Source organism: Epinephelus fuscoguttatus, linkage group LG7 (genome assembly GCF_011397635.1).
Source record: "Epinephelus fuscoguttatus linkage group LG7, E.fuscoguttatus.final_Chr_v1".
In the NCBI taxonomy this organism is placed as follows: Eukaryota; Metazoa; Chordata; class Actinopteri; order Perciformes; family Serranidae; genus Epinephelus; species Epinephelus fuscoguttatus.
The window spans coordinates 38,507,816-38,535,456 of record NC_064758.1 but is presented as its reverse complement, the minus strand read 5'-3'; the positions used below and the strand labels follow the sequence as shown (position 1 = coordinate 38,535,456).

Below are 27,641 nucleotides of genomic sequence, written 5' to 3'. Positions count from 1 at the left end.
CGTGCTCATCCCTCTGCATGAGAATGAGTAGAGCGCTGACGTCACGCTCCATCTCATTTGAATGAATACAACACGTGCAATAATCTCATGCAGTGTAGCTATGAAGCAGCCCACATGTGACAGACGTGTCCTCCTTATAGTCACTTGTTTTTTAATGTCTTCCATTGAAACAGCAAAAATAAAATGTTTTCAGCCTCTCCAGATGAAAAATATGTTAGTTTGCTGTGCTGGTAACTATGATCACTCTTGTTCTGTTATTTTTCGCATTTTCAGTAATTGAAGACAAAATAATTCTTTGCTTCTGACATTTTTCAGCCACATACTGATCAGAGGAGTGTGATGAAGGTATTTTTATACTCTTGAGTGTGTTAACTCGAGCAGTGAATAAGCAAACGCCCACAGTGTCTTCAGTTACTGCTCCTCAGAGATGCTCCCACAGTCAGATTCACACCTCTGATACAGTATGTCAGATCATTCTGTTTTTACTGCTGCACAAGCTGTGAAATCTATTTAATGTAAAAGCATTACTCAGTGAAACTAATTGCTTGGTTCAAAACACACTTTAAAGAAACCTTTAACACGTCCTCGGGTATCTACTTTCCCATGCCGCTGTTAAATGAGGGTATCTTAAGTGCATCCATTTCCCCAGCAAGGCTATTATTAATTCACAGGAAATGGGAAAGCTTGGAGAAAGAGCGCCTGCTTGGGATTTCACTGCAGGATTTCATAGAGCGCCATTGTTCCTTCCGATCCCGGCTTTAAAAAGGCTGCGGCTCAAGCCATGAATGGAGATGATCTCATCCACTCTCAGCAGCGGTGTCTTTGACTGAACCACCATCAGTTCACTGATACGACTGAGTCTCAGAGGGGCGATACGGACTTTATCAGCTGTTGCAGCGGTTTGTTGTGTTAAAACGTTTGCTTTTTTAGCCTCACAAAGAAGGGTGATGTTGGTTGGTTGATCCCCCACTTTGGTCCAGACCAAAATATTTCAACAACTTAAGGATTGCCGTGAAATGTACCTTCATGGATCCCAAATGATTGCCTCAAAATATATAGACCTTTATGGATGAGCTGCAATAACTTTGTTGATCCTCCCTAACATTTCATCCGATGAAAGTTCCGATGAGTCCCGTCGGGTATCCACATTCTGGTTCAGGCATCTCATCAGGTTCCTCCTGGGCGCCTCCTGTTAGAGGTGTTCTGGGCACGTCCCACTGGTGGGAGGCCACGGGGCAGACCCAGAACACACTGGAGGGATTACATATCTCATCTGGCCTGGGAACACCTTGGGGTCCCCCAGGAGGAGCTGGAAAGTGTTGCTGGGGAGAGGGACGTCTGGGGTGCTTTGCTTTGCCTGCTGCCCCTGCGACCCAGCCCTGTATAAGTGGATGAAAATGGATGGATGCATAGTTTGTTTTATGGCCAAATATCTATAAAATTAATGGCATTCCCATCAGCCTCAGCTACACTTTGTGTTTGGTGCTAATTTTTCAGATGTTAGCATGCTAACACGCTAAACTGCGATGATGTACATAAACATTATACCTGCTGAACATCAGCACATCATGCTGCAATCATGTATCCCTTCATTTCTGAAGCTGGGAAGTTGTTCTTCCGACTTCATCAGAAATCAGCGTAGGTGGGTTTAGTAGTTTACAAGTAGGAACTCAAACTTGGAGTGTGTTCCATTGTCCCTTTGTGAGTAGAAGGTTGGAAATTTTCCAGTTCCCAGTTGAACGCAGCATTAAACAGGAACACCTAAGTCTTCTGACTTCCCTCACCATCCCCCCTCTCCCTCTCCCTCTTTGCCTCATCCCCAGTTCCTCTTACTAATCTGGGATCAAAGCACCTACTGCTTCTTTATAAAGGCGCTGAGTCAGCAGTCGGTGGATCTGAAAAGTGCACACTGCTGGAGAAACTTCAGAGCAAACTTGGTAGCATGCATATAACCTATACCAGCCTGGATTTTATTAGAGCAGCAGCACATGAACGTAGCTGCAGACATTTAGGATCACCTTCAGCATGAATTATAATAACTCTGATGATCCCTTCACTTTTCATCTATTATTGTCAGGTCATCAGATTAAATTCTTTGGTTACCTGCAAAACTAATCACATTCCCAACAGCCTCTGCTGTAATTTGTGTTTTGTGCTAATTAGCAAATGTTAGCATGCGAACACACTAAACTAAGATGCTGAACATGTTAGACATTGCACCTGCTACACATCAGAGCAAATGCTGATAATAGTATTTAGCTTAGATCAGACAGAAAACAGCCTGTTGTTACTGATTTTGCTTTACTGTTAGACAGAGCCAGGTTAGCCGTTTCCCTGTTTCCAGTCTTTACGCTAAGCTAAGATAGCCTGCTGCTAACTGTTGCTATATATTTAGAGGTTTAGTGTTTAGGATTTAGGGGACTATATTGGATGAAATGGAATAATATAGAAAGTATTTTTTCTTTATTGTATAATCACCTGAAAATAGGAATTGTTGTGTTTTCGTCACTTTAGAATGAACTGTTTAAATCTACATAAGAAGTGGGTCCTTGTCCATGGGATCACCATGTTGCATCAACTTGTTTCTACAAGAGCCCACAATGGACATAGAGGACGTTTATGTGACATTTACTGGCTCTAGAAGAGGCCATTCTCGTTTTTGTGTCGGCCACAGTAGTTAGCAGCCCTTCCATGGCAAAAACACAGATTTTTTTTTTATTACGTGAAACTGCTTTATTCAGTGGTTATACCCTTTAAAATCACTGGGTCCATTTGTTTTGGGGAGGAAGAGACCTCTGTAGATAATTCTGTTCCTGGTAAAAAACTCCTGAGTGTCTGGATCTTAATTTATCCTAGGGAAAAGGTGAGCACACATTAGCAGGTGCTGGGCTAGTGATCCATCTCCAACATACCAAACAGCACAGGAGAAACATTGAGCCCATGTTTACACGAAAACGATCCACTGAAAACAGAATCATTTCTCATTTCCGTTTTGAAAAAAGTTCTGCGTTTAGACAACAACATTTTGATAACGATCGCCATACACACGGATCCGCAAAAATGCTGCAGTATACATGCCAGGCCAGTAGTTGGCGGTGTAAAGCTTAAGCTGCACAAACATTTGTCTGGACGGACGACGAGGTGGCGTTGCTACAGTAAGTCTGCACTATGATGGGGAAGCATTGATAAATTCAATAAGGTGAGCAGCACAAGCAGAGCTCAGGAGTCCGCCATTGTTGTTGTGATGGTCGACTTTCTCGTGCATGCCTAGTGACTGGAAGCGTAATGCGCATGTGCGAAAAGTCTCTGTTTTCAGAGGAACTGCATACTGCAAGTTTACGTGACAACAGAGACGCTGCCGTTTCCAAAAAATTGCACTCTGGAACCCATTTTCAAATCGTTGCGTTTTCAGGCACCCAAATCGCCGCTGTCGTGTAAACGATCAGCCAAAGCGCAACTAAAGTTTACCATTTTCAGTTGAAATCATTGTCGTATAAACGGGACCTGATTTGAAATTTTATTCAGTGTTTTTACCAGTTTAAATCATCTGGTCCATTTGTTTGGGAGAGGAAGAGATCTCTGTGGATAATTTGGCTCTCAGTGAACCTCCTGAACAAAGAACATTGAAGGAATCCTAACCAGGAGAAGTTTCTGCTGGTTGCAATCTCTAATCCTCACCACTAGATGCCACTAAATCCCCTTAAATCTTACACACTGGACCTTTAAGGTGCTGTATACGACATTCAGAGCATATCTATGATTCAGAGTCTGACTCAGGTTGCTAGCACACGTTTCTTAAAAAGGAGGTGGCTGAGCTGGTGGCTAGCAGCTAATGGTGCTAACACACTCAACAGTGCAAACAATAGTTCACAGTGTTCATAGTGTTCACAGAGCTAATCTAATCTAATCTTGGGGGGAACCGAACTGTGGGTGCTACGCTATTGTGATGATGCAGTAGGTTGGGGAGACGCTATCAGTGCTAGCCGCTATGTAATAGCAGTGAGCTAGCCAATGGGATAGACACACAGGGCTCACATGCACGTGCCACTGGCCCGACCACCAACAACGAACAAAGAAGCTTGGAGTACATGACACACAGTAACTTTGATCAGGATGCCATTACACCACTACATCTTTCAGGGGCTGCCAGATATGAGAGTGGGGTATTTCAGCAAGAAAGCATGTGTTTCCCAAAATGTCGTACTATTCCTTTAAGATTTGGGAATCAGTGAGGAAGTCTAATGATGAACAGAATTAGGTGCTTGACAGCAGGATGATTTGCACTGGAGATTGCTCTGCTGTCACATCAGTAATGGACTGTTCACCCCCTGCTGCAATTGTTTCCTGTGTGTCATCTCACAGGAGCAGAGATGAGGCTCTTCTGCCTTTGTGCAGGGAGAAGTGAGTGGAAGGGAGCTGTCGACTCCCATTTTTGCTCCCATCAGCGGCCCTCTCATGGCAGACACAAGCACTGCTGCGGCGTGGAATCACTGGGAGAGATGTGTGGGTCTCTGGGAGGGTGACCTACTTTTGCTCCCCCTCTTTGGTCTGCTGGAGAGAGCTGCGAGTTGCACTGCTGAGCACACAGCTTGTAATGTTATCCCTTCTGACTGCAGGTGCAGGGCTCTACAAGCCGCCACCGACGAGGCATGTACAGATGCTGCATGAATGTTCTGTATTATGCATGCGTATGTCTTCTCAGCACAGACTCACTCCAAATTCCCGAGTCTATTTTAAATTAATTTTAATCTTGCCATAGGACTGCTGCGCTCACACTAGTGACGATATGTGTGTGTGCTAAGTGTTGTTAGAAGGTAGATGGCAGTGGCATGATCATAGTATTGTAGTATATGTGTTATACTGTTTATGCTTTTGACAGAGCTCTGCAGACTTCGCTTTGGTTAAAGGAGTAGATTGACACCACTCTTGTACTGTACAGTGAATGTGAAGCTACAGCTAGTTAGCTTAGCTTAGCACAAAGACTGGAAACAGCAGGAAACACCTAACTTCTGTCCACTAGTAGTTAAAAAAACAAAACAAAAAAACAGTGGAGACTCCAGTTACTGGTTCCTGCCAAGAAATACTCCAGCACTTAACTCCAACATAAACAGCCCAGCCACGAGAAGAAAGTGTTGGCATTGTATGTTCCTGCAAACCAAGGATACGTTACAATGGTATATTTTATTCGTAACACATTGTTTCTGAAGTGACGTAGTACACAAGCTGTAGAGGAGGAGGGGATGGTCCGTGTCACCTAGGTGAGACACCTGCCAAGCTGCAGACCACTGTTTGAGACCAACAAACAACAAACATGGTTGTGTATCAGCGACCTGTTGCTGACACTGCGGACAGTTCCATGAAAAGCAGTTCTCAAAATAGCTGCATTTCTTGTCAGGATAGTGTCACAAAAAGCTTTTTTTAACCAAGAAGTGCCAAGAAAAGTATTTATTTTTTTAGCAAGACACTGCTGCATATCTAGCAGAGATTGTGCCCCCAGATTTTAATTTTATTTTAACCGTTTGAAACCTGAGCAAAATACAATAATAAAATTTATTTGAGATAGCACCTTTCACAGAAATGAAATTCACAAAATACAATCAATAAAAAAGGCAATATAACAAATAAAACAAAGCAACAAAAGGAAAGTAAAGCAAAGAGCAAATACAGGCTACAGAGGCCTCTAAAAGAAACATGCCAGGGAACAAGCACTGGACAATTTAGGGTGGGGCAAAGGCCATTTTGAAAACATGGGTCTTCAGTTGTTATTCTAAAAATTTCAAGAGTCCATAGACTGTAAACCTAATGGAAGAGAGTTCCAAAGTGTTGGAGCTACGACTTTAAAGGCACGAAATTGGCATGGTTTCTTTCAAAAACATGGGAACAAGGCAATGAGCATTGAAAGAAGAAATGACCCAAAAAATTTGCAAGAAATTAGTAAAAAGAAAAAATTATAAACAAAAAAAGAAAATAAAGTTAAAACACACAACATAATTTTTTTTTCTTGTTTTCCTAGCTTTTAAAAAATAATTTCTTTCTTTATAATTGTGGAACATTTCTTACCTAGTTTGCTCATTGCTCGTTTCCCCATGTTTTTGAAAGAAACTGCACCAATTAGCTCAGGGTTCAAAGGTTTGAAAACTTGTGAACAGCGTCTGAAAGCAGCACAAGAAAAGTAACGGCGCTAGGTTTCCAAGGGTTAAGCCAAAACACGATCTTTTCCTAACCATGACCAAGTGGTTTCTGTGCCTGAACCCACCCAGATGTAAACTGTGAATTGTTGTTTGTCTGCTTCAGTATTGCACGGATAGAAAAACAACATATAATGTATTTATTGATGAGTTGAGGTGCTGGTATGCAGATTTTGTTACTATTGAAACGTTTAGCGGTGGTGGCGGTGGTAGTTCCCAACCTGGGGATCGGGACAACAAAGGGTCACGAAATGAGGAACAGGATAGAAAAGCAGCAAAAACAGTATCTGCTGCACCAAACAGTCACTGTAATGTTTCCTTTTCTTATGTGCATTACTGTACAACTCAGATTCAAATGACTGAAACCAGGTCTTTGGTTTAAACTGATAACTGGTAGAAGATGCTTCCAGTTCCCGTCAAATCTGATCTAAAGAACACAGCATGTTGTGATTATAACAATCATTTTAATAAATTATATTCTCGTTCTACATACTGGGTCACATCCAAAAACCCTTGACACGTGACCTTTCTGTGTTACCATAAAGCTGTTTGCTGTCATGCTAACATCACTGCTGACTTATTTAGCAGCCCTGCCAATGCACATTAGCCCGTGTAGCTAATGTCTCAGCCAAAGTGCCTCTGCAGCTCTGAGCGTCGCTCCTGGGGGTGTTACGCCCACCAGCAGCACGACTTCCACTGCATCAGCAGAATAACTTTTAGGGTGGAGGTGCTTTTAATTCAACTGTATGTTTCCATGGTCCTCCAACAGAGCCCATGAAACCCCTGAAAGCAACGCTGTTCCTCTACATTCTTGAGCTACCGTGGTACAAGGTCTACAGAATCTCATTTTCATGGGGATCCTCTGGATACAAATACAAAACAAAAACATATACACAAAACTGCATTATGTAACGAACACTACAAATACACAGACACAGGCATCTTGCTCACCATCTCCCACCCACACCCCCTGCCCTCAGCTGTTGTACAAGAAAAATTAGACCTGGATACTGTGACCTCGAATAGTTACACAGCAGTTCTCAGTATGGCATTTTAAAAACATGAGCAAGTTGTTTTTGAGATGTGAATATAAAGTAAGTCCTGAAGCAGCGGAAAGAGGCAACAGATCCCAAGAAAAGTAGAAGATTATTACAATCAGATGGAGCTTTGTACTGGAATGACCTGAGTCCAGCGTCCTTGAAAATTCTGTACACGAGGAAAAAGGGATGTTGCATATGTCTAAGAGGATATGAGGAATTACATGGAGTTAAAAACTGTTTCAAATATAAAGGACAATTGAAATCAACGCATTTGAAAATGAATCGAACCCAGTGCCTTCTAGATTTAGGCTGATTAAAGGAATGGTTCAACTTTTTTGGTAAATACACATATTTACTTTACTTCTAAGAGACGAGCAGGTTAATCAACACATTCTCACTCTGACGTCGTCACATATTGACGTTTTGGTCATGGACTTTCCACGTCCACATATAACGCGGTAAAGGTACCCTGGGAGTCTTGGTTGTCGACGTTCTGGGACACCATGTCAACTTCTGCCTGTTACATGCATTGCCCTCTGTCAAGATACACCTCGGCTTTCACAGGAAATGTAACGTGTACATGCAGTCTCTTTCAAAATAAACGCACTACGTTGCTACAACACCGCGGTTGGATGCTTTTTTCCTTCACCAACAAAAGCAACATGGTTGGGTTTAGGAACAAAGAACAGGGTTTGGCTTTAGAATCTTATGGGAAACAAACACCACTCTCTCAGTTGAAAGTCGATGTTTGTTTGACCCATGCACCACCAATCCCACCCACCCCACTCGGACTTTTACTGCCTTAAATTTCGTCTTTGTTCCGCTATGTCTCCCCCTGACTATAACAGCAACCGGTGGCGTATCATGCCGACGTTAAAGGACACCTTTTTTCATTTGTTTCTGACGCTGCAAGTCACTGCCCAAGCGCCAGATTTCAACAACTTTGGAGCCAGATTGGGTTCGATTAACACTGTTCTTACACAGGAGAGTGGTATCCGTCTTCTCGTCTAGTTTGACAGTGAATAAGCAAAATACATGTCAAACTATTTCTTGAAGGCCTTCTTTGTTATAGCTAGATCTGGATGAACAGGTGACATATTTCTTTTGCTGATACAGCTTAAGCCACATAGTTTATTTTCCTGAGGACGTCAGCTGCTTTGCTACATCCCACATGACCGAGTGTCACCATTCATGGAACTTTACCATCCTTCCACCTGTGGCGGCAGCGAGGATTAGGATTGCCTCTGGACATCTGAATATTTGATAGGAGTCTAGCTGACGCAGTGAAACACTCTTCCTGAAAAGTACTTTCCTTTGTTTCAGCTGTTCCAGCTTTGACCCAGTACTCACCCCATCCTCTCTTTATGGGATCCTGTCACAGTCTCCCTCACAGGAATCACTGACAGGAACAACTTACTGCAGAGCGGATAAGGAGCTGGGCCAGCACTGACGGGCTTTGGGCCGTAAAGCCTGCGGCTCCTTAAGCAATTAGGCTTACCCTAACACGATTAACACACAATGGAGCCAAGGTCAAAACTTCTAATGACTCGCTGCTCCTGAGACAGTCTGTTTATTAGTACAGTGGGTTCTTAATAGACTGACATGCTAAGTGATCCGATAAGGTGCTAATGAGTGGTTCACTAATACAGAATCTGTGGTGCATTAGTTGTTCTGTGCATGTGTAGGCACGAGATGTATTTTATTCAGATAAAACTTTTTAGGAATAGTTTGACTTTTGGGGATATGCTATGAAAGGATCAATATCACTGTGTAAACTAAATATAAAGCAGGACCCAGGACACTGTTAGCTTTGCTCAGTTCACCTGGACACAGAGGGAAACAACCAGCCTGGTTCTGTCCGAATGTAAACTTCACATTTTGCAACTTCCATAAGGGAACAGTTTATATGATTTATTTATGGCATATTGCAACCAGCTGGAACTTCTCTCGGTTAAAATTCCTTCAGTGTTCACCAGTAAGGAGGTTTTTACTGGGAGTCAAACTATCCATAGAGGTCTCCTCCTCTCCAAAACAAACTGACCAGGTGATTTAAAGCTGTAAAAATACTGAATAAAGCAGTTTCATGTTAAAATCAGTGTTTCTCCAATGCTGTTTAGCATGTCGTAGACAGGTTACTTGCCCAGTTCAGGAGGTTTCTTCAGGAGGTTTCTACTGGGAACTATCACGAGCCAGTGAAATTCTCATGAACATCTGTTCTGGGCTACTGTAGAAACATGGTGGTGCAACATGGTGATCTCCGTGGACGAGGACCCACTTCCTATGGCTCATTCTCCAGTGACGAAAACACTTTTTTCCCCCTAATACTATAGTTGCAGAGGGGCTTATCACTTCAGTGGCCATTGTGAAAATGCAAACCGCCCTATCTGGGACAATGTTTGGTTTGTTCGTTCTGGGCTACTATAGAAATATGGCAATCCCGCTCCCTTTGTAGATATAAAGTATATCAATCTAGATATAGTATTTGTGCTAAGCTAGGCTAACCACCTTCTGGCTCTACTAGTCCATGATATTGTCTGTTCATTAAGCATGAAGCCACGGGGGGGGGGGGGACGATCAACTTACACTGTAAAATACGTGACTGTACATTTACAGTAAATTACTGGCTACAAGTTACATTACTTTCACAGGAAATTACTGTGTAAATTTTACAGAAAACTGTTGTAAAGTGACAGCTATATACTGCGATCTTACAGTAGTTACTGTATGCCTGTATATTACTGTGATTTAGCAGTATGCTCCTTTAAATTTACTATATTTAACTGTAAACTCAGTTAAAGCCCATTACAATACTGATATAACGGTATGTTGCTGTAAATGACTGAATTTACCTGTAACTTCACAGTTTATGTACATTTGATTACTGTGATTTTGCAATATACTCCAGAAGAATTACTGTATTTCACTGTAATCCCAGTGAAACTCCATATATGACTGTGATTTGGCCCCGTAAAATCCACAATAAAATCTGGTTAATCACAGCAAAAGCCTGTGAGGTGATGTTTTGTTTTTTTTTTTCCCCAAAATCTGTTCATTGATTTTCTCATTTTAAATGACAAACATACAAAACACTCATAACATCCCCAAATCCCCCCCCCCCCAAAAAACAAGGTCCTCATCGAAAGCACTCGACAGAAAAAAAAAAAGACGACAAAAAAAGGGAAATAAATTAAATAAATAAATACAATTTTTTTTTATTAAATGGTAAAAGTTACGCTGAATAAATATATGGAGTGATCTTCCACAAAACCTAAATAAAAATAAATAAATAAAGAAGAAAAACGAAAATCATAATAAGAGGTGATGATAATGTAATTTATTATGAAATTTTACAGTGACATTTTGTAACTTCCTGGAAATAATTCTGTCTAATGGTAACAAAGTCTGTCTACTAGCACCTGGAAAACAACAACTGTTGTTTTTTCACCATGGTTTTCGTACGGATTAAACAAACAAGATATAATCTATTAATTAGTGAATTTAAGAGGTGCTGGTCGGAGGATTTTATAAACCCCTGGACTGAGCTAGGCTAGCTGTTTCCTGTTTCCAATCTTTATGCTAAGCTAAGCCAACTTCTCCAGACTTTAGCTACATATATAACAGACAATAAAATGTGGTGACAATAAGCATGTTTCCCAAAAACTCTCAGCATTCCAACTCACCATTACAGGGGGAGGGAGAAGGGCTAAAACAGAAAATACCCCCTTTAAAAACACAATACTGGAAATATAACAACTAAAATTGAATATAAATGTCGCTGAAGTCACATCAGTCAAATAATCAATATACTGCCCCAAAAACAAGGTAGACGGTTCATCCAATTCAATACTTAAAGACACACGTGTAAAGAGCAGGTTTTTAATACTGTAACTAAACGCTCTCCAGTGATCCCAAAGTGATTCCCAAAGTAAAGGCAAACCAACAAACCAGGAGCTGTGAGTGCTTTCTGGTGTACGTTTGGTTTTACACACCTCACAGTGTCTCAGCTCAGACATTTTTGTTCGTTTCAACAATGCTGCTCAGCAAACATGTCTGCTCAATGAAGGTGAACATTTGTTTTTCTAATGCACATTGTTTTGGGGGGAAAGTAGGGCAAGATGAGCTGCAGGCTGGTTAAGTGCCCGCCCACTGAATCACAACACACGCTGATAACGACACACACACACACGCACATACACACACAGAACATGGATACATACTAGCTGTAATAACTGTAATATTATTTTGGTAGAATGATGTCTTGATGTTACACTGATCTATTTTCTCACATCTCTCACAATCTAGCTCTGATGTTAAGGCGTCTGGTCGAACACATGATTGATTTTGGACATCAAAGGACGGATTTAATATTAGATGACCAGAAACAACAGATCTGAGTGTGTCTGACTCCTCTCTTGGGTACGGCTGGACGAGATCCTGAGAAATGAGACAGAGGCTAGTGTTGCTAGGCGATGGCTCCATGCTACTGAGGGAGGCAGGATGTTTGGATCCTGCAGACGAGACGACGAGTCTCAGACACTCCGCACTCACACACTGTATTTGGCCAAGATCCACCTATGCTGACACACACCGTGCTACCAGATTTTACTAGGTACTTTAGATTAAGACAAAAGATAAATAATACTTTGTGTTCACATTTTTAGCCGTGCTAGCAGCTGTAGGGATGGCAGTGTTGGTCATTCCAATTGAAAATATCTTCGCAAGTATTTGGTGGATTGTCATTCATTTTCGTACTAGCATTTATGGTTTTCATAGGGTGAATATTTCCGACTTTGGTGATTAAGTTTTCACTTACCCTGTGAAATGCCTCCACATCTACTGGCTGCACTGGCACAAAAGTTTGCACAGATATTCATAGATCTATAATAATGTGTCCCACTTTTCCTCTGGTGCCACCATGAGATGGACATTTGTGGTTTTGAGTGAAATATTTCGACTGCTGTTGGATAGGCTGACCAAACGTCCTCTTTTGCCCGGACATGTCCACTTGTCATGTCCCATCCGGGCGTCCGGGGGTTTTTATAAACTGATGATAATGTCCGGTTTTCCGTGTTTGTGTGTGTTAGAGTGCAGCACGGGCAGCATATTTCTGTCCGAATCCGAACCGAGCCCAACATTATTTAATGACCAAAGCACTGAGTTTGTGTCACACAGTGGTGTGACGGGAGTGGGAGGCGGGAGGTCCGACGCTTCCAGCGAGAGGAGAGGGAGAAATAAAACAAAATACGATAAAATAGGAAAAACCTGTCTCCCTCTTTTATTTTATTTTCTGCGTTTAATCAAGGCGGAGGTGGGCGGCTGGAGGTCCAAGACTTCCAGTGAGGAGAGAGGTAGAAACAAACAGCCAATGTGTGTGTGTGTGTGTGTGTGTTATGTTCAGGTGTTGTCACGTAAATAACAGCGCTCAAGCAATAAACAGGACAGACAATAGGATTTTATTTATTTTTACACTACATTTTTACTGAAAGCTGACCGAATCCGACCCGAGCCTGAATACAATTTATAGCTACATTTTTGACCAAACCCAGCCGACCCGTCGGGTACCGTCGGCTCGGATCGCCACACTCTAGTGTGTGTATGTGTCCCCTATTGGGGCCTATCTGAATTTCTGTCTTTGAGAGATATTATTTTGTAATATAACTGAATTTTCTATCCATACATATAAATTTTAAATATATTAAAATGATAAGGAATCTTTGAGTAAACTGCGAGTATCATTTAAGTGGGCTATGTCGTGGCCGGGCCGAGTGTCCTCTTTTTTGGAAATCAAAATATGGTCACCCTACTGTTGGATAGATTGCCATGAAATTTCGCACAGACATTCATGTTCTGCTGGATGACTGTAATAACTTTAGTGGTCTTGACTTCTCGTCTAGCACCATCATTACGTTTCTGCAAAACTACCGTCGTCACCATCTGCCTCAGCTGAGCTCTGTGCTACATAATATTAGCATGCTAAAATGCTAAACTGAAACAGTAAACATGATACCTGCAAAACAGCACGTTAGCATTGGCACTGTGATAAAGTTAGCATGCTGATGTTAGCATTTAGCTCAAAGTACATCCTCAGAGCCGTAGCATAGCTGTGGACTCATCTTGTTTCACATTAAGTGTATTTTAAGTTATGTTAATATAAAAGCAAAAACAAAAGCGGCATAAATATGTTTGCGTATTTTGCAGATTGGAGATGAATTACTTTGAAAGAACTCATTGTAAAGGGACAGTTCAACAACAACACCTGCCAACTGCATCTCCGCGCAGAAGGAAGTGTGCATCTGCTCATGGAGAAGAGGCTCGTGCTTGTGACAGCACATGATATAAACATTAATGGCGTCCTCCTTGGCTGAGCAGTAACATTAGCTAGCTCAGTGGTGCTAGGTGAGCCAGCGGTAGACTCACGCTTCCTTCTGCGCAGTGATACAGTTGGCGGGTGAAGTCTGGAAGAAGGAAAATAGTTCCTACATGAAACTGCTCACAACAAGAGCTGTGTTCGAAACCGTCCACTCACTCACTCACTCACTCACTATTCCCTATTTGGTGTTTACTATATAGTGCTCTACATGGGGAACGACTGAACAAGATTTCAGACACTAACTGAAATTTTCTGAACATTGTTGCGTCAGTAGCTGCGCTGCATACTCCTGTGACGCAAGTGGACACGCCGAGCATCATGTAAACAAACCAGGCGCTTTGAGGATGATCGAACTGTATGGTGGTTGTACTTTTTGTCAATAAATTGTTGAAATGTCAATGGTGTGGACGGTTTTGTCAGCTACGGTTGTGTGTCTGCATTGTGAGCTGTAATAGCCCACGACAGTGCACAAGCTACAAGCTACCTGGCTCGTGCGAGCTAAGTGGCTACTGTTAGCTCGTGAGCTAACGTTACCGGCTAGCATCCTATTCGTTTCTTTTCTTTCTGTGTATTAAAATAATGATTCCGGTGATTGTTTGGATGCTGCTGACCCAAGTCCTGCTCCTCAGGCAAAGATGGAGGCAAAGGCAAACCTATCTTAGGTGTTTAAGGCGCCTTTTGTTGATTTGCCAACGTCAACTGGTAATTAGCCTAAAAAAATCTAAGCTAACATGCTAGCTCTTCTTCTCCTCTGGCAAAAGACGACCGCATTGCATTGTGGTATATGGGAGTAAAATGTAGGGTACATCGTTTGTTCACTCACATTTGCTGTGCATTGTGGGTATTTTATAGTCCACTATATAGTGAATGAAATTATCAGTGAAAAATTCGAACAACACTATAAAATGGCGAACTCACTATATAGTGCACTATATCCGTGATAGGGAGCGATTTCGAACACAGCTAAAGTCTGTGGATTATCTTGAGTAACCAGGTCATGATTTCTGGAAAGAGACATTGCTGCTGAATGTTTTTTTTTTTCCCCCCACAACCTAGTTACAATATATTTGGAAGGAGGCAGACATCTCTACGGCTGATATCTCCAACTCTCAGCATCACACACCAAAACAATCTGGACTGATAAAAGAGCACTACAGGTAAGAGGAAAAACCTGCATTTTTGATTGTGGGGTGGACTGTCCCTTTAAGCCACTTAAGAAGGAAATTAGCTGCTTATATTGAACTGGACAACGTGATACTGGGTTCCTCCATTTACCAATTGCACACACTGTAGTTTAGTTTTGGGTCAACCTTTCATACACCATCCTAGTGCTTTAAATGTGTATTACTACTACATTTAACCATCCAGGGGATGAGCGCCACAGACAGGGTAAGACTACTGACAGACGGAGTAAAGCATTGTTAGCTTTAGTCTTTTCATTGGATTTATTGACAGTAAGAAAAGAATAGTATAATGTCAGCCTGATCTTTTACAAAAGTTAAAGACAAAAACTGAACTATACAGATACATATAAATACCACCGCCTACCATTGCATTCAATTACTTTTTTAAAAGAGTCCGCTTAAGAGCCTTACTCACTTCAACGCTTAATTTTTATGTGGGTATAACCTCCTGCTTTGTAGCATTAGGGCTTTATCTGCCTCTTATCAGTCTCAATGACAGACCGAAAATGACTTAAACAGGAAATGAAACAATACAGTAACAACCATAGAAAGGAACCACGACTCAGCTTCTTCAGAACCTCCTTAAACTCGGAGTATTTGCTTGTGTTGGGCAGCTTCACTTTCACACCTGCGTGCAGACTTGTGCCCAGGTTAGAGGGGCAGGTGAGGATGTACCTCGAAGCTCATTCCACATGAATGCATGACTTCTCTCCTTGAACAGGGTCTCGATCTTTGTGAGTCTAGAGTACCTTCATAATGTTTATGGCTGTAACTCAACATGTAGCTGCTGAAACAATGCTGCCATCATGTGGTCATTTCTGAAATGACAATACACACCATCTTCCAGTGTAGACTGTTTTTGGTGTCAGGAGCTCAAGCTGCACGCTTCCTTCTTTTTCTGGTCTTTAACTCTGAAACACACACAAGCAGATCATGGTGAATATTTAAGAAGGCACAGACTGATGAGGCTGTGGGGAAGTGACCTGACAGTTGGAAACTTACCAACTGAAGCACTGCTGGTGTCACTGTGATGACGAGCAGCTCCTTCATCTGTTGTGACTTCAGGCTTTGATGCCCGTAACAGGTATTTAGGTACATGCTGAGAAACAAGAACAAAAACAGATAACTTATGGATGTTAACGTCAACGTTATGGAAGGTTGTGTTTTCAAATCAGAAGCAGATGGTACAGAGCAACACCTGAGTCATCAACTGAGTTTAGTTTTTGTACACATTAAGTATTTCAGGTTACAGGTTACTGTAACCTTTTATGGAAAGGTAATTTTAATACTGTACCATGAACTGCTTGTTGGTATCTTTTCCCAACTCTTACTCTGACGCTTTTTCTTTGATTACATGGTCTTTTCATTGTGCTCTGCATTGTGTGTTTAGTTCCAGTCCTTTCATGTTGTAAACTGTCTTATTGTGTTTTTATTGTGTTCATGTTTTATATACTGCCCTGTTGCGAAATCAATTTCCTCTTTTGGGACAGTAAAGATGCAAACTGAACTGAGCTGAACTCAAAGAATGGAAAGATGTCAAAGAACAAACAATTTTAAAGTCTTCTTTTAAAAACAGAACATTTTTTACAGATTTTTTTTAAGGATTTTTCCTCACACGATACCTGAACTCAGGTTATCTATTGATTCCTGATCCAGTATCAGTTCTCTATTTTCCCAGATTTAAAATCTGTACGCCTCACTGCATAGAATTGATTGGCATAACTTTTATGTAAAGTAACATGAGGACAGGGATTGCTGGGGCACTAAAAACAAGTTGAGTCAAAGAACCACTCTCACTCCTTTTCTATCAAATCAGCTCCGGGTTTTGAACCTGTTCTGCTCAGGATTCTTGGAACATTAGTGCTATCTAACATACCAGCCCGCATTTCCCTCCAGTTTTAAGCAAAACCACTGTAATCGACTGTAATCAAGGACGTGTGGAGGGTCTTGCACGGTGCACAGCGGAAGTAAGCAGTAGTAGTGAGACGGCAGCGCATTGATTACCTGAGAGCTTTCATTCTGTTATTAGTTACAGATATTGGTTCAACCAAGTGTTTAAGATAAGAGGACACAGATGACTATTGCATATAAGACTCCACCTTCCTTCTCCAACCTGTAGAATATGACATGCCCACTTAAGTTGTCACGGTTTGCATTCCAGGTCAAACGCAAAATAGACTTGCTTGTTCAACTAATACTGTGTGGCAGGCCACATGAAGCATATTTTGAAAGACAAGGGGCCATTTCAATCTATGGGCCCTAGGCGTTTTTGGGGTATTTTTACTGCCTTTACTTTTAAGCTCATATCACAGTCATTATAAAGGCTGCATACACATGCTATCTTGTTTTTTTCAGGACAATCTGAGCTAACCAGATTTGCCATCATTTCATGTCCTTCTATGTGCCTGTATTTTATATTAATTTTTATATCAATGAAAAAAACAAATCTGTGTTACTAAATTCTTACATTTTTACATGTATCTCAGCATAGCAAGTTTGAAGTAGACATATTCTAACATATATGAAGAAGGGAGACTCTCTGGAATCTGGCAATATAAGAACCATGATGGTGGGACATTCTGTCACTTCACAGCTGTCCAAAACATGTGGTTTGTGCCAGGCGGACATGATTGCCAGTATTTTTTCATTATTGCAAGAAATTCCATTGACTCATTCACAAGTCAAAAATGTGTTTCATCTGAAAGAAACATGCAATTTTTACATCTAAGATCATAGAAAATAGTCAACCAAGTGCAATGATGTCCTCCAAGATAATATTTGCCACTTTGTTTGCAGTAAACAAAGTCTGTTGTTATTTTTCAGTTTCAGATGGGGGGGCATTTTGGGCATTGGAGGGGGGGCATGTCCCCCTCAATGTATATTGTGACTACTGCCCTGTCAGCATGCATAATAGGCTACAGTTGTCTGGGTGCGCAAAGGTGAAGTGGCTGGTCTTGTCATACAAAGTTTGATGGAGTGTCAACTGGACAATATGGAGATATTTGCATCTTGAAAGCCGGACTACAAATGTGGATAGACAGGGAGTAACACACGCAAGCCTAAGACGTGGTAAGATACGATATTCCTCACTATATGAAGTGACTGATAACAAGATGGATTGTAAAGAAATTCGTCAGGTTTTTATTTTGTAGACAATCAATCTGTATTTACAGCGTGATGGGATGACAGCACAATGATGTGTGTGGTATCACTGGAAAGCTCTGCTCCTGCGCTTTCATGTGGTATGCGTGGCATTTCTGTGCGAGCCTGCATTCACGAGTAATCCATCCAAGAGTAATGTGTGTGCAAAGCTGTATGAAAGCTCTGTTATACATCATTTTAGTGTAACGTTATCATTTTTTTTCCGCTATGACGCACAGTCGTGGAGAAAATCAATAGAGAAGAACAGGTGTGAACTGGACGCACTATGCGTCATTCGGGCCCATAGGGTTAAAATCAGTTTGCAGGCCCCCAGGCCGGACTTTGGGACATGCCTGTGTTAAAGGAAATGCTAATGTGTCTGCTCTATGGGCCCAACGATGCAGAAGATCCGTGTAATTTTATAAGGAAGTTTAAGTTTTTATTCTGCATTGTGCGCCACAGAAAAACTTTCAAAGGAATGAAAGGAATCAAGTATCTTGTCTGGCATATTTCTCACTTCACAGAGAGAAGTATTCAAGCCCCCTAGACTGTCTGTGCAACTGCCATCTGAAAACAAGCACTCCAAGGTTTGAGTATAATGTGATAGGCCTGAACGGTAATAACTGAACACCACTGAGAAACGGTTCCCAGCTGTAAGATCATCCACAGAGAGCTGCAGCAGCAGAGGACCATAGTTCAAGTCCGTGCTGAGGTGAGAGGAAAAACACAAACACAGATATCCTTGTGTGAATAAACAAAGCGCTGTCTCTGAAGTTTGTTTCAGACAGTAAAGACATCAGCAGCGAGAGATGATGTAACATGTTTGCAGACAGTCGTACGATCAGGTGGAAGAGTCTCGCTGCTTACAGTGCATGTGCAGGAAACATGGTTAAACGCTACAGCGGTGCACGTACACTGTCACGCAGTCTGTAAAGTGAATGAAACCACAGTCTGATAACTGCTGGAAGAATTTTCTTTGCTCTAGTTACTTGAACAAGCTAGTGGCATATTTGAGGTTACCTAAATGAATAATGAGCGTGAAGAAAGATAATGGCATATATTAATGTTTTATGTTTTGCATGTTCTGTAACCTCTTCTTGATGAGGGAGTTCAGATACTTCCTGAACTATCTAATTTAAAAAAAGAATACCTATTAAGGGTCAATGTTTATGATCTAAATAAAACTTATGAATTTCACTTGTTGTATTTGTATTGATGTTAGATGATTTATGGCATATTTTATTTATTTTAGGGACTTAATTTCTGATAACCTGGTGGAAAACAAAGTCGCAACTTGAAAAATGGGTAAAAAATCTTTCTTATTGCGGAGCAAAGACAGTTTTTGCCATATCTAGATGGTCAGAAGAGTCTCTGAGAACCCTTAAAAGCTGTAAGTGTTGTCAGACAATCTATCTGTGTTTGCTCTTTCTCTCTCTGTGTGATGCTGAACTGACCCAGGAGGTCTGCGGGCGAGGATCAGGCGTGTCGCTGGCTCTACTCTGGATCCTCTGACTGTGTCGTCGTTCAGTGCGAGGACGATTCATGGTGGACGGCCGAAGGCGACTGCTGGTAGTTGGAGTTTCATCTTCTACTTCAGCTAGAAGGTCCGTTAGTTCTCCATCACTGATCTCCTCTTCCACCATGGAGCCATCTGTAGAGGAGGAACTTCACAAAATGAAAAACAAAATTTCTTGCAATAATTAAAAATCTATTCCTTTACTTCATAAAGTATTTCGCCTATTCATGGTTACCTCATATTCTACTAGTGCCATCAAATGAAACTGTCACTGAACTCTTTTAGCAACTTTTGATAGCGGCCAGTGTGGCAGAAAAGTCAACTCTCTCATCGTACGGCATTGCACCAAACATTTTTTTTTTGTGTTGGTTTTATGTTTGACTGTAGACTCACAAGTCAGTCTTTTGACGCTTTGCTTAACTAAAGACTGATGTCTTTCTCCCTGATTTTGTGTTTAGATGGCCGGATACAATTTCAGAGTTTAAAAAAACTCCCTACGTTGCAGAACCAATAGTAAATCTGCAGGGCGGTCCTTCGGTGGCTCGCTGAACTTTTGTGCTCGTAAACATAGTCCGACTAGAAACACGTGTAGCGGTACAAAATGGCTCAAGTCGCTGTTCGTCCTTCATTTCCACAATCTTGTGGACTGAGCACACGTTTGATAAAACGGAGTTAAATCTCTCGGCATCCATCTTCATGCTCTCTGTGTGTTTGTTGCCTTGCAGACGAGAAAAGGGGGAGCGCACATTTCCGGGAGGGCGTGTCCTTTTAAAAAAGGCAAGACGCGTTGCTTTGTTGTCGCCCGTTTCCGCAGGTGTGTTAAACACACTTTAGAAATGAGTGTCCCCAGACTGGGGAGAAGGCGGAGATCTCTGGCTGGTGGCGAGACTAGTTTGACTGTGTACATTATTCACATGAACTTAGCTGGAGAGCAAAACTTTTGTCTCCCCCCTCTGGCAGTGAGAGTAATTACAGTTGCAAACATTGTCAACGCATTCTTACAGTGTATGCCTGTAGGTAAGCTTGCGGCATTGCCCCGCTCCCAGGTGCATTCTCTTCAAGTCTTTTTCTTTTTTAATCCTTCCCCTGAACGCAACTTTTTAGGAGCATCCACTTTAGAAACTTTTCCTTCGGATATTCTTAGGATTTTCCACCATAGCTTCCACCAGCTACTGCTCCGTCACTTTTGTCCCGCCCTTATAATCTGTATTTAAATCTGTCACATAGGGTTGGATCGGTTCTCGGTAATACCAGTTCAGTTCGGTACTCCGTCTTGGACCGGGTTTTTCTTTTGAGACAGACCGGACTGCATACGTCATTTTACAGTGGAACGTACGTGGAGCGGACTAAAAGCGGAAGTCCATCCGGACTAAAAGCGGACGTCCGCAAGCCCTGTGCGCGCAAAGCTCAGATTTGGCGGACAATTTAGTCTCGAAGAAATCAAAGAATGCGCCAATATGGCAACACTTTGGCTTTGAGCCAGACGAAGGAGGCAACCCTTGTTTGCACTGATTGAGTAAGCTAAACCTGCAAATTTATTTGTAAGGAATAAAAGAAACAAAGTGTTACTGTTACTCTGTTGTACTATGGTTGTTTTTAAAAAAAAAAAAAAAAAATTAGTCAATTGCGCCCCCAAAAAATCCAGTATTACCGACTTGATGCATTTTTTCACAAAAACCGGACCCTTTTTTTTTTTTTCTCATACCAACCCAACCCTACTGTCACATACATAGTATCAGAGGAACACATAAAAATGACAAACAAAACGAAGCAAATCGAGTGTAAAAATAACTTCTCAACCCGTCCCCCTGGCTGACTGATGTAAAAAGCATCGCTTCCATTACGCCTGCACAGCAAAGTCGCCACAGACACCTGACACCACAATGCAGGTATACTGAGAAACATAGAGAGCTTTCCCTGGCTGCGACAGGCTTAATCGGTATTGTGTGAACTTGTCTGGCAAGGGCAGATGTTCATTTATATGTTGAAGTCCTGCACTCCAGTGGCGACATAGGAGACAGGAAGGACTCATTAAGCAGGTACTATTATTGCTTTGGACACTGGTTGGCAGTCACGTGAAATATAGAAGAAGAAGAAGAAGAAGAAGAAGAAGAAGAAGAAAGTAGCTACATGTTAGTTTTAGTTTTTTGTGAAAAATGATAATACAGATTTAAAAAAAATAGATAAAGTGTGTATTTTAGGAAAAAGGGGTCTACTTAGTGAACTGCACAACTTTACCTGTATGCTGAGGACTGATGGCACACTCGGTACAAATCCAGTCACCTTCATGGCCCGAGTTTAATGGTGGTGTCAAGCAGTCCATATGATACCTGGAACAATAAGTACAACCCTTTAACATGTACTGTTCTCCAGCAGCTCCAACCAAATTTGCAGTAGAACATTAGGGTAAAAAGTTATCACGTAAAACTCAGTGCACCAACACTGCTGCCATACCCTGAGTCACAGTGTATGCACACTAGCAGCCGGTGCCTGCGGTCACTGCGTCCACATTCCTCACAGATAACAGTGTTGCTCCCCCCCTCTTCATCGTCGTCATCATTATCCCTTATCTTCGTCCTCACTTTGATCTGAGGCAACACCACAAAAACTTCAGACCCCAAACACCAGCCACATGTTTTCACACACACCTCCAAATACTTGTCAGCAAGCTTCCTTCAGGACACTCTAAATACTCACCTTCTTTTGAATGTCCCCTCCAGGACACCGTCTCTGGTGGATGAAAGCAAAACTGATCCGATCCACTGGGCAAGTGTTGGCTGTCTGAGATTCAAAGCAGAGCGGCGAATTGTTTCAAATTCAACAAAGCAAAGGTTGTGCAGCTTAGCTCAGACATGACAGTACAATTTGATTCACGGTCTCTACAGAGAAAAGAAAAAGGTACTCTGATGTAACACAGTCATGGCCCATGCATCTTAAATATTATAGTTTCCCAATTAATCCATTCATTGTCATACCTACATAACCCCAGACCCCAAGATGACATCTTTATGTTAATTGTTATGCCTGACAAGCAGTCCAAAACCCACATAAATTACATTTATAATCATGTCAATCAACTAATCATTCAGCTTCAATCTTAACTGTATTTTAAAAGACAGAACAGTGATCACGTCACTGCATCTACTACTGTGTCTTTAATATTTATCGTTATAACAGGGAGGCATTTAAGTGGGGGAAATGACATTTTTCTGACACAAAAATGTCTCAAGAAATTGGTGTACATCTTGCAAACATATGGCACTGCCAAAGTGGGACTGATAAACTTTATTGGCAGAATTAAAGAGAATATTAATCTGATAAAGGCATCTGTTGTTAGGACAATAATATATTTTAATGGACAGAGGTGAGAGGTGAAGTGTGTGTTTACCTGGGACCACTGGAGAATACACTGAAGGCAGAAGACATGCTGGCAGCTCTGCAGAGAGCCAACTGTTTGATTTTCAAATGGGCTCAGACAGATATAACAATTACCTACGTCCTCTCTACTTGCTGTGTTTAACACTGTGGACTTATCCATAGCTTAAATATTAATGGACAAGAAAACGTCTGTTCATATACGATATTTTGTGACTCATACATTAGTAAACTTCACGTAACATTAGCTTGACTACGGCTTGAGTTTCCTGTGTAATGTTAACGTTGAGGTTTAGCTAGTTAGCTGTTAGCTCGTTGTAGCTAGCTAAAATCATCGTGAAACCTTTCTGAGAGTAATGTCAACAACCACACAGTGTTCCGTAAGCTGTGCCTTTTACCTCGCTACTGTTACAGAATATATAATATAAACTAATTATGATACGCACGTTAATTTACACGTAGAGCGAACTAGCTACTTTTCAATTTACTCCTTGTTCCGCGCTACATAAAACACTTCCGGTCTTTCTCTTTCAGAATAAAAGCATCAAAAAGTCTACCGGAACGGAACCAATTAAACTATAAAAAAAAATATAAAAAATATTAATAATTGCAATATTCATTTCTCAGCAGATACTGTGTGTACATGGTGCTGTCCACACCTGAAGCCATGCAATACTCCAGCACAGGAACAATGAACACAAGACACACAGGACATACAAGACGCACAGAGAATAAAAAGACAGAGGAGTCTAGCAGCTAATTTTTACCCCATAGCATGGCCACAATAACCTGCCTGAGGTTAGTGTGGCTCCCCTCTGTGAGTGAAGTCAGAAAAGGGTCTGACTTCACTCACAGAGAGGAGCTAATGTCGCCCTGTTAACCGTACAACATGGGTAAGAGTTGTGACATAGATCATCGTCATATCACATCATTGCAGACGCCCCAACATCCTGTAGGATACTGATATAGATCTTATGCGCATGGATTATTATCTAGAAGATTTGGATCCTGTGTGCACATGATTAATCTAATATCTTCTGCGCACAAGATCCATATCTTGCATGAACCACCTTTAACATACTCTGCATAACTGTGACCTCAAAACTGTAAAAGTAACTTAGCCAGAGCTTTCACTCATCAGGCTCCTCTCCTGTGGAACCATCTTCCAGATTTGGCCGGAGGCAGACACCATCTCCACATTTAAGAGGAGGCTTAAAGGAAACAGTGTGAAAGATTTAGGGGGATTTAGTGGTATGAAGCAGTGAGGATTGCAGATTGCAACCAGCTAAAACTTCTCCTGGTTAGGATTTCTTCAGTGTTCATTGTTCAGGAGGTTTTAACTGGAAGCCGAATTATCACTAATTAACACTGAAAAAAAAAAAAAAAAACAGTTTCACATTACAAATCAGTGTTTCTCCAGTGCTGTTTAGCATGGCAGAAAAGGTCGACTTGCCCACCACATTTTATTAACATGATGTGTTGATAACTCTGATAACTTAAATTCCAGATTTTCAGGAGGTTTCACCAGTAACCGAATTATTATTTACTTAAAAAAAAACAACACTGAATACATTAGTTTCACCTTACAAATCAGTGTCTCTGCTAGTTTGGCACGCCCTAGACAGGCTGCTCACCTCACTCAGTTTTTTTGCCAGGAGCCAAGTTATCCTCAGCGATCAGACCTGTCGATTTAAACCAGTCAAAACACTGAATAAAGCAGTTTCATATGTAGATCAGTGTTTATCCTGTTGGGCATGTTGCAGAAGGACTGCTAGGACAAGCTGATGCTTGCTCACCTTTTTTCTCTGATAACTTAAGATCCAAACATTCATGAGGTTTTTACCAGGAGCTGAATTATTATTATTATTATTATTATTATTATTATTATTAGTGTCTCATCTCCAGAATTAACGTACCTGGTGGTTTAAACTGGTAAAAACACTGGATAAAGCAGTTTCAGGTTAAAATCTGTGTTTTTCCAACATTGTTCAGCTTGTTACGGTGGGGCTGCTGACGACAATGGCAGACATGAAAATACAAAAATGCGAACACCCCGATCTAGATCCAGTGTTTGGTTTGTTTGTTCTGGGCTACTGTAGAAACACGGCGGTTCAACATGGTGGACTCCCTGGATGAGGTCTCGCTCCCTACTGTATGTAGATATGAACGGCTCATTTTAAGGTAATGAAAACACAAGAATAACATTCTTATTATAATTAATAATTTAAATGAAAATATATCTTCCTAATTCCACACTGAAACTTTAAGACTTTCCTCTTTGATAAAGCTCATAGTTGGGGCTGGCTCAGGTTTCCCTTGAGCCAGCCCCTAGTTAAGCCACTATTAAGGCCTAGACTGCCAGGGCACTTCTTACAATGCACCAAGCTCACCTCTCCTCCTCTTCCTCTTCATCTGCACTCATTCATGTTCCATCAATGCATGTTACGAACTTTGCTTCCTCCCTGAAGTTCTTATGCTCTCTCATCTTGCAGGTTCCCATAGATCGTGGTTGTGCTTGCTGCTACTGTTATTTTTTATTAGTCATATTTCTGTAACGTATTTCCCGCTCTTTCTCAAGCCCACCAGTCGAGGCAGACAGCCGCCCACCCAGAGCCTGGTTCTATTTAAAGTTTCTGCCAGTTAAAAAAAAGTTTTTCCTCGCCACCTTTGCCAAGTGCCTGGTCATGGTAGGAATTCTTTGGTAAATCAAAGAGTATGGTGCTAGACCTGCTCCACATGTAGATGTAAAGTGTCCTGAGATGATTGCTGTTATGACTTGGTGTTAAATAAATAAACCTGACTTGACTCATACTCATCATATATCTCACAAAAGTGGCGTGGGTGGATGATGCAAGCAGACCGTATGAACGGTTCCCCTCCCCTCTCTTTACTCTACACCTCCACAACACTGAAACAGGAAATTAAGACGCCTGAGCAAAGAGCAGCATTTTACAAGCTCACTGCATCCTGAGAGGAGCTGCTCAAACAACGTGCGGCTACAAAACACAGCTTTTATCTCATGCGTCTTCAACATACTGCACAGCGCTCTGCATTTTGGAGATCAGGCGAAGGAACTCCTGAACAACTCGGTAAGTGTTTTTATTTTCTCTTAATGCTTTTTGTTTTGTTTTATCCTGATATAGTCTAGGTTTAGTTTGAGTAAAGACTTTACAAATATAAATCAAATGTTTCAGAAATTTTGTAATTCCTGGAAAATGTGGTGAATAATTTCCTTTAAGTAAACAGTGAAGTGAAATATATCGTATCTCAAGTAGAAGGGCACTTCTCTGGCAAGGCCTAATGCGCTATTTAAAAAAAAAAAAATGGTGCATTCGCCTTGTGATTAAGATCTGCTCCAGATAAATTTAAGTTGTTCTTCCTTGGCCCATGCTACAAACTTCCACCAACTTTCAAGAACATTGAGCCAGTAGTTCTTCCGTAATTCTGCTGACAAACAAACAAGCCGAACCGAAAATATCACCTCTACTGAAGTGTAACTTTGTTGGCTTTTTACAAGTGGTCAGTATTTTTCTGCTTTTCTGTTTCACTTCATCATCATAAAGTTTTTAGAAACCCAAACAAATCAGAGTAACGTAGTCAGCGTCTGGAACAAAAAAAGTAAGCAGCAGAATAAAAGAATGACTAAAAGATTTGTTTCCGAGGTAGTGTGAAAGTAAAAGTGGAAAAACTGAATGGAAACATGTCTGTATTGCTACAGTTACAGATGCTGCGAGAATCAACCCACGCTGTGTGACTGTAATTTGCCAAAGCAATCTGCGAAGATGAACATGACCGTTGGTAACTGCAGTGAGCCTTCAACAGAGTACCAGTACTACTTCTTCCCAGTGGTCTACATCTTGGCTTTAGTTGTAGGTCTCCCAGGAAATGTAGCTGCTCTCTTTGTCTTCGCCTTCAGGACCACTCCCCGCACAGCCTTCAGCGTGTACATCAGCAACCTGGCTCTGGCGGACATCGTCATCCTCTGCACTCTGCCCTTTAAGATCCACTACCACCTCAACAGAAACAACTGGGTGTTTGGGGACGTCGCCTGCCGCATCACCGGGATTCTGTTCTTTGCCAACATCTACATGAGCATCTGTTTCATGACTTGTATCTGCGTGGATCGCTACATGGCCACCGTACATCCGCACACCTATCTGAAGCTGAGGAGCCCCTGGCGCTCCCTGGTTGTGAGTGTGGTGCTCTGGTGTGTGGTCGTAGTCGCTATGCTGGTGTTTGTCCTCTTGGGACCTCTGGCAACCAACTCAGACAAATCTGGAACCCACAGCTGCTTTGAGAACTTCGCCAGGAGCGAGTGGAACACACGTTTGGCAGCGTACAGCATGCTGTGCCTCATCTTTGGCTCTCTGCTGCCCTCCGTGATCATCCTGGTGTGCTACCCGCTGGCTGCGAGGCGCATCTCCATGATAAGGACTAAAACGGCCCAAAAAGCTGTGAGGGTCATTTACATCATCTTGGCTATAACGCTGCTCTGCTTCCTGCCCAACCACGTGGTGTACCTGCTGCACCTCCTTCGACGCATGGATGTCATCCAGAGCTGCTCCTTGGCCAACGTCATCTACAATGCCAGACGGGGCACCATGGCGCTCGTCATCCTCAACACATGCCTGGACCCCGTGCTGTACTATGTCACCACCAGCCACTGCAAATGGAAACCTTTAAAGTTGTCTTGGCTGTGGGGAGGAGTGAGGAGGAGGAGGGGTGTTTATACAATTGCCGTGAGATGAAGGGTTAATGTATACTGTAAATATATCTCTGTATATGCTTCATTGTTTTTGTATATCTGACTTAAGTGCTGCAAAAATG

At 41.7% G+C, this 27,641-nt stretch overlaps 2 protein-coding genes across 2 annotated transcripts; one reads left to right on the top strand and one right to left on the bottom strand.

Annotated features, from left to right (window-relative positions):
* Nucleotides 1-12,893: 12,893 nt before the first annotated feature.
* LOC125892320 (PHD and RING finger domain-containing protein 1-like) lies at nucleotides 12,894-23,341 on the bottom strand. Its single transcript, XM_049582267.1, has 7 exons — nucleotides 22,828-23,341; nucleotides 22,137-22,220; nucleotides 21,894-22,027; nucleotides 21,678-21,769; nucleotides 19,378-19,574; nucleotides 15,785-15,881; nucleotides 12,894-15,693 (listed from the first exon to the last, which is right to left on the bottom strand). Exons 1-7 carry the CDS (start codon nucleotides 22,975-22,977, stop codon nucleotides 15,656-15,658), a joined length of 792 nt encoding a protein of 263 aa, XP_049438224.1. The 5' UTR covers nucleotides 22,978-23,341; the 3' UTR covers nucleotides 12,894-15,655.
* Nucleotides 23,342-25,754: 2,413 nt separating this feature from the next.
* Nucleotides 25,755-27,639, top strand: LOC125892128 (lysophosphatidic acid receptor 6). The gene is made up of 2 exons (XM_049581902.1): nucleotides 25,755-25,903; nucleotides 26,533-27,639. The coding sequence occupies exon 2, from the start codon at nucleotides 26,597-26,599 to the stop codon at nucleotides 27,560-27,562; it is 966 nt and encodes a 321-aa protein (XP_049437859.1). The 5' UTR covers nucleotides 25,755-25,903; nucleotides 26,533-26,596; the 3' UTR covers nucleotides 27,563-27,639.
* Nucleotides 27,640-27,641: the final 2 nt, after the last annotated feature.